The sequence below is a fragment of the Onychomys torridus genome, chromosome 4, assembly GCF_903995425.1.
Source record: "Onychomys torridus chromosome 4, mOncTor1.1, whole genome shotgun sequence".
Classification (NCBI taxonomy): domain Eukaryota; kingdom Metazoa; phylum Chordata; class Mammalia; order Rodentia; family Cricetidae; genus Onychomys; species Onychomys torridus.
In genome coordinates this window covers 10,540,668-10,548,119 of record NC_050446.1, presented here as the reverse complement: position 1 = coordinate 10,548,119, position 7,452 = coordinate 10,540,668, and the positions used below count along the sequence as shown (strand labels likewise).

At 47.4% G+C, this 7,452-nt stretch overlaps 1 protein-coding gene across 1 annotated transcript; it reads right to left on the bottom strand.

Moving 5' to 3' along the window:
• Positions 1-3,115: 3,115 nt before the first annotated feature.
• On the bottom strand, positions 3,116-7,452 carry C4H9orf116 (chromosome 4 C9orf116 homolog). The gene is made up of 3 exons (XM_036182996.1): positions 7,294-7,452; positions 6,356-6,434; positions 3,116-3,474 (listed from the first exon to the last, which is right to left on the bottom strand). The coding sequence occupies exons 1-3, from the start codon at positions 7,434-7,436 to the stop codon at positions 3,286-3,288; spliced, it is 411 nt and encodes a 136-aa protein (XP_036038889.1). The 5' UTR covers positions 7,437-7,452; the 3' UTR covers positions 3,116-3,285.

Sequence of the window (7,452 nt, the reverse complement as noted above, 5' to 3'; positions counted from 1 at the left end):
AACAGAAGATAGAGGTGGGCTGAGGATGTAGCTCGGCTGAGTTTAATCCCCAACATCACATAAGCCAAGTGTGGTGGCACATACCTATCATCCCAGCATTAAAGAGATGGAAAAAGAGTCAGAAGTTCAAGGTCATCCTCTGCTATGTGGAAAGGGGAGAGGCTAAATACAGCAAGGCCAGTGGCATTTAAAGAATACTTTTAATGATTGTTAACCTGTTTTCAGCAAGACAGGGTGGCACACACCTTTAATCCCAGCACTTGGGAGGCAGAGGCAGGTGGATCTCTGTGAGTTCAGGGCCAGCCTGGTTTACATAGCGAGTTCCAGGACAGCCAGGGCTACATAGTGAGACCCTGTATCAACAAGCCACGGAATGATTAATTCAGGGGCTAGAGAGATGGCTCAGCAGTTAAGAACAATACTGTTCCTGCTGAGGACCCAGGTTCGGTTCCCAACACCCAAATCGGATGGCTGACAATCTCCTGTAACTCCAGTTGCAGGGGCTCCTCTTCTGTGCTCTTCAGGCACCTGCACTTGTGTGGCACACACAAACTCAGAAAGGCATGTGCATGTACACAAAGAAGTTTAAAATTTTTATTTATGATGCAATGGCTATTCTTGTCAACTTAAGTGAACTACAATCCACAAATGGTAGGCACACTTAGGAGAGACTATTTTAGGTCTTTGATCTGAGCCACACCTTTGCTGGAAGCCTATGTAAGGACATGGAAGAAGGAAGCTCTTGCTCTTGGCCCGCTTGCCCTCACCTTGCAGGTACATCCATCCCTTCACTGGCATTGGAACCTACTTCTTCAGGACTCCAGTATATACAGAAGACCAGCTGAGACATCCAGCCTCATGGGGCTGAGCAGCTACTAGACTCTTGGACTTTCCCTTCACAGCTAGCCATTGTTGGATTAGCTGGACTGCAGCCTGTAAGTCATTCCAATAAATCCCTTTTTACTTATAGAGAGATTCATTCCATAAGTTCTGTGACTCTAGAGAACCCTGACCAATGCATATATGTATAGGTGTTTTGTCTGCATGAATGTCTGTGTACCACAATGGTGGTCTCGGAGGCCCTAGAGCTGGAGTTACAATTGTAATTCACTGTGTAGGTGCTGAGAACTAAATCAGGTCCTCTGAAAAAGCATTGAGCTCTCTCTCCAAACCCTAAATAAAAAGTTTCTTTTTGGAGACAGTCTCTCTATGTACCCTGACTATCCTAGAACTAGCTACATAGACCAGGCTAGAGATCCTCCTGCCTCTGCCTCAGCCTCCCTAGTGCTGGGGTTAAAAGCATGTACCACTACTGCTGATATCCCTAAATAAATCGTATAAAAAAAATGCCAGATTGGGCTGGAGAGATGGCTCAGAGGTTAAGAGCACTGGCTGCTCTTCCAGAGGTCCTGAGTTCAATTCCCAGCAACCACATGGTGGCTCACACCATCTGTAATGAGATCTAGTGCCCTCTTCTGGCCTGCAGTCATACATGCTGTATACATAATAAAATCTTTAAAAAAAAAAAAAAAAAAAGCCAGATGTAGTGGTGCACGCCTTTAGTCCCAGCATTCAGGAGGCAGAGGCAGGTGGATCTACATGTTTTCGAGGTCAGCCTGGTCTATAGAATGAGTTCCAGGACAGCCAAGGCTACACAGAGAAACCTTGTTTTTTTTTTAAAAAAAAAAAAAAACTCCTTTTCAGTTGGACACCCAGCAGCCTGTTGGTTTTCTACCTCATAAGAGAAGTCTGTAGATTCTGGCTTTAGTCTTGGCTCATAGCCTTTTAATTAAATGAATCGATTTTTTTCTAGAAAGCATTTCCATTCCAAATTAGACATTTAGACTATTGCCAAATGTTTACTTTATGCATTAATAATACTGAAGGGAAAAAACAGGGTGTTTAACTTCTGTGAATAAAGCATTAATGACAGTGTGTAAGGATTTCTTCTTTCTGATCTCAACACTTCCAAATTTCTTATAGTAAGAATACCTTATACATGGGAATGAAGTTTAAAAAAAAAAAAATCAGGAGTAGAGAGATGGCTCAGTGGATAAAGTATTTGTCACCCAAACCTGAGGACCTGAGTGTGGAACCAGGCACAGGGACATGCACCTTTAACTCTGGCACTAAAGGACAGATGCCAGCGGATCACCAGGGTTCACTGACCAGGCAATCTAACCAAAACATCAGCTCCAGGTTCAGTGAGGGAACCCCGTCCCAAGCACATAGTGGAGAGCAAAAGGAAGACATCTGATGTCGGCCTCTGGCCTCCACATATGCACACATGGCACAGTCCAGCCACACATATGCACACTCAGGTGCAGGAGCACACACACATTAAAAAAATCCGCATCAACAAGATGGCCAGCAGGTATTTGCTGTCAAGCCTGACCAGAAAATGAAAATGAGAACTGTGGAGATGGCTCAGTGGCTAAGAGTGCTTACTACTCATGTGAAGGGCCCAAGGCCCAAGTTCAGGTCCCAGCACCCAGATGGGGCACAGTTCACACCTCCTGTACCTCCAGAAAATCTGACAGCCTCTTCTGGACTACCCAGGCGTGCACACACACACACACACACACACACACACACACACAATTTAAAAATAAAATCTTAAAAGAAAACAATAAAATGATCAGAGAGGGCCTTTCCAATCTGGGAAGCTAAGTGAGGTCATACCTGAATGGTACTTGGATGGGAGACTTCCAACCTCCACAGTTATCAACAATGGCTATCAGTCATTGCCAACCTTGGTGCGTGCATATGTCCCGCCCCTTATCCTCATTGTGACTGGAGAACGCTCACTTGACATTTGTACTACCAGCTGGGGCACCCCACACTCTCTGGGGACCTTCTAGGGTCTGTGCAGACTTCAGCCTAGTATGGTCACACATGGCAACAGCTCTCAAATAAAGACACTTTGTGGCACTCCCTGCCACACTCTGCATTTCAGACCAAGATTTGGGTTCCAAGATGTGCAGTTCCCTGCTGCTCCAGGGCAAAGATGAGACAAGCCAGAAATTGAGGCTGTGGCAACTTTTTTAATAGTAAATGCAGCCATCAGTATCTTTCCTGTGTAAAATACAGAACGAAGGACATTATGGCCCTATTTGCATATTTTTCCCTTCCTGGAAGGAAAAGTGTTTTCTGAGAAGGCAGTGAGATCTGTACCTTTAGAACCGGGCACTTGTCGAGGATCAGGGGCAGCAATGTTCCTCCCTACAGCAGCGCTGAGTCAGGAGACATCCCCCACCCCCGACCCCGGACGGGCAGCCAGCTCCCTTAGTCACAGATGGATGGCCTGTTGACATTGTAACTAGGGTGAAAGTTAAGGCGGTCATAGTGGGTGATGTAATTGTCAGGGCCTGTCACCACGCTCTTCTCCAAGCCGACATTAAAAGTATTATTCAGGAACATTCCAGAAGCTAAACATTCTCTGGAAAACTTATTTGAAGATGGATAAAATACAGTCTAGAAGTGAAAAGAAACAAGAGGATTAGTGGTGTGTGATAATACTCAAGCAGCCAGACTGGTATTTTGGAAGAAGAGTAATATGCGAGAATACAGCCTCTGTTACTAGGAAGCACAGAAACCTGAGTGGGCAAGATGGCCTCTTTTGCCCCAGTCATCCCAATTTGTGCTTAATATGTCTACTATAAGTAGCAATGCCTTGTGTCCATACTGCATGGACAGTAAAAGAAGTTACAGGGTCACCTGTGTGCAACACCTCCACACCTAGGTGTGGCAACAAGCATTAACCTGGGGTCAGGCCAAAATGACACCCCTTACCCCACACATACACACCAAGGTCTACTCTGCCAGCCATGCTACACTGGGCAAGTCACATGGCCTCTGTAAGTTTCAGCTTTTTCTTCCATGAGTATAGTCACATTGCAATATTCAAATGAAATACTTAAAATTAACTTGGGAAGAGAAAAAGTTAGGGGGTGTGGTAGCCCATACCTTTAATCTCAGCATTCAAGAGGCAGCTCTCTGTGAGTTCCAGGCCAGCCTGGTCTATATAGAAAGTTTTAGGACAGTCATGACTATATAGAGAAACCTTGTCTCAAAGTGAAAGAGAGAGAGAGAGAGAGAGAGAGAGAGAGAGAGAGAGAGAGAGAGAGAGAGAGAATATATATATATCTGGGCCTCACTCCTGGAGTTCCAGTCCCATGAAGGACAATTCTGAGGCCAAGGCCAAGGCACTTGGCTGGGGGTGCTGGCTAACAGTGGTCAAAGCAAACTGCTTGAGTCAGGAGCCATGATGGAAGAGAGGGCTGGCTAGATCCCAGGATCCCTCTCAAGGGTGTACCTCCAATGCCCTGAAAACTCCCATAAAGTCCCACATCCCAGGAGCACACACTAGTAACCCTGCCTTTAACACACAGACCTTTGGGGTCAATCCTCCAGGCCATAGCAGTGGGTTTCTGTCCTGGCTGTGAGCCGAAACCCTCTGTAAAGCGCTTTAGAGACTCCAGAGGATGCACTACCGGCCCAGTGTAGGGAAGGGGCTGCCCTTTGGAGGCCTGAAGAACTCAGCTCTCGCTGAGAGTGTAGTGAGGCTACTGTGAAAAGAGGAACGGGGAAAGAATCAGCCTAGCTAGACAGAATTATTAGATGATAGGGAGATGTCTGACATTTGCAAACTAACCTCCACCATGTAAAGAGAAATTATTTCAGAACTTTTTTCTTTCTTTTTCTCTTTCTTTTTTATTCTTTTCTTTCTTTCTTTTTTTGTTTGTTTGTTTTTGTTTGTTGTTTTGAGACACACAGGCTGTCCTGAAACTAGCTCTGTAGACCAGGCTAGCCTCAAACTCACAGAGATCCACCTGCCTCTGCCTCCCGAGTGCTGGGATTAAAGGCATGTACCACTACCGCCCAGCTCAGAGCATTTTTCAAAAGGCAAGTTTGAGATTTCCAGGAAAATCTGAGGTGTTCAGATCCCATCCCAATGTCCACAGCTCCCCCACTGTTAGCAGGCTGTATTGCAGGTGTACCTGCATCCGAGCCAATACTGCTTGCTACTTGACTGTTGACTAACAGCACCAAGCACTCAGCCCCCACCCCCTCTTGGCCCTTCACATTCAGTACCTTTTGACAAGTGTACAATGACACAAACCCACCACTGCAGTATCATAGAGAATTATACTAAGAGCTCCTCACAGCGTGCAGTGTACTCAGTCAGGAAGCTGAACAGCCAACCCCAGAGAACAGGACTGTATGAAGCAGGGAACAGCCACCTCCTAACTTGCCTGATACCCTTGGCTTGTGGTCCATTGCCTGCTAATCTGAGTGTAAAATGCCATTGTTGACCAGAGCAGCATTTTCTTAGTGGCCTTTTAGAAAAGTTGAACCAGAAACTGGGGGTGTGGCTCAGCTGATAGAACACTATGTCTAACATTAGCAAAGCCCCAGCCCTTCATAAAACAGGGTGTGGTAGAGCACATCTTTAACCCAGCACTTGGGAGATGGAGGCAAGAAGTTTAGGAGTTCAAAGCTACCTTCAGCTACATGGTGAATTCAAAACTATCTGGGGCTAATTTGAGATCGTGTCTCAAAGAAAAAAGGTAAAGACACTTGTTGCCAGCCTTGATGACTTGAATTGGATCCCCACTCACATGGAGACAAGAACCAACTCCTACAAGTTGTCCTCTGACCTACATACATGTGCCATGGTGCATCACACACAAAAACAAGTAGAATGCAATTTAAGAATGCAGAAGCAGCTAGACGTGGTTGTGCACACCTTTAATCCCAGCACTCAGGAGGCAGAGGCAGGTGGATCTCTGTGAGTTTGAGGCCAGCCTGGTCTACAGAGCGAGTTCCAGCACAGCCAGGGCTACACAGTAAAACTCTATTTCAAACAAATAAACAAACAACAAGAACAACAACAAAACCAACTGTATGGGACAATGACCGCCAACATCCTCATTCCAAGTGGGAGCCCTGGTGAACTGGGTGGGGATGCTCACTGACTCCTTTAGTGCGTTCCCTGGATCTCAGTGACTTCGGTCACAGTGGCATCATCTTGCAAACTTAGCTCTGACCAGTCCTGCACCCTAATGCAAAAAGCACACCTCACAGCACAAAACAATCTCAGAGAACACTTGGTTTCGTTGATTTGCCACTGGGTGCCCATGTGAAGAAGAGCACGCCTGTCTGAGGGTGTGACTAGAGCAGGACAGGGCAGAAGCAAGTTCACGTGGACTTCTCTCTTTCTACAACTTTGCTTCTAAACGCACTCTATCATCTCTCTGCCCTGCCCTGTTCTAACATGATTTGAGGTGCCCCGCATTTCTAATTCTGTTCTTCTAGATGGCACCTCATCCTGGCATGTCTGGCTTGCACATACCGGCATCTCATGCACTGTGGGCGCTCTGCTCCCATAGGTTTGGTTACTGGTCCTGTACATGGAGACAAGCTCATTGGTCCTGTAGAAAAAAAAGACACTCTGTTCCCCACTCATACTCATTCTAAGCCAGCAAGTCACAACCTGGAAGAATCTTTGATTGATGGAGCTTTTTTTTGGTGATATCCCCAGAGGCAATATCAATACCAATAGGGCTCCCACTGTGGGCACTCTCTCCCAGCAGACCTGACCCCCACCCCCAGCCATGGCCCCTGACCCTTCCAAAATACACCCCCACAGAACAGCCAGCCAGCAAATGCTGAGGTAGAGGCTTCAGTGGAACCTTGGTACAGACTGCCACTGCCAGGTGTGTAGCTACCAGGGGAACAGAGTCTCAGCTTCCGGACCCTGTTACCCAGCAGTCCCTCTGCTTCTGCGCCCCAACCTTTACAGAGGCCAAGCTTCAGTCAGGTGGAGAGGAGGAAGGAAATCCGGTTTGTGAAGCTGTGGTCTGTGCTACAGAGGCCACCAACTGGACACCACTCTACTTCTCAGTCCTGAGGCCTCTGCAAGCTGTCCTCTTGCTTGTGGGGAGGGGTTGGTAGTGTGCCTGCACATGCTTCACAGAAGTCAAGAAGGCTTCCATCATTTGCAAGAGCACCACGCTGCTGTGAGGTGTTCAACTTTCAGAGGAGCCTCAAAAGCGAAGAGACAATCCCCCCCACCCCCCACCCCCCACACCCACACACAACCTTGCAGCCACACACATTCACTCTTACAGTTGCTCAGACAGCAGGTCCACGACTCTCATAGTAATGGTGACACAAGAAACAAGGTCCACCTCTGGCTTCTTTTGACCTCAGCGGCCAGGCACTTGGGAGTTCACACGCATGGCCACCTGCGGCCCCCTACTGCCTGGAGGAGGTAACCTCAGTCCTCACCTGTAGCCACGAAACCACCCCGGGTTGTTGAACCTGACTGGGAGCTGCTCGCTCACGCGGTAGTAGTCGCTCGTCTTCTCTGGGGCGGGCTTAGCCTTGGGCTCCACCGGCTCCGTGCACTCTTGGGGGTTTTCTTCAGACATTTGACCTCCACAGGAA

Coding starts and splice junctions, on each gene's coding strand:
- C4H9orf116 (XM_036182996.1), bottom strand. CDS start 7,436: ATGTCTGAAGAAAACCCCCAAGAGTGCACGGAGCCGGTGGAGCCCAAG. Junction 6,435..7,293: donor GGGTGGTTTCGTGGCTACAG/GTGAGGACTGAG, acceptor TTTTTTCTACAG/GACCAATGAGCTTGTCTCCA. Junction 3,475..6,355: donor CCACAGTGCATGAGATGCCG/GTATGTGCAAGC, acceptor TTTCACTTCTAG/ACTGTATTTTATCCATCTTC.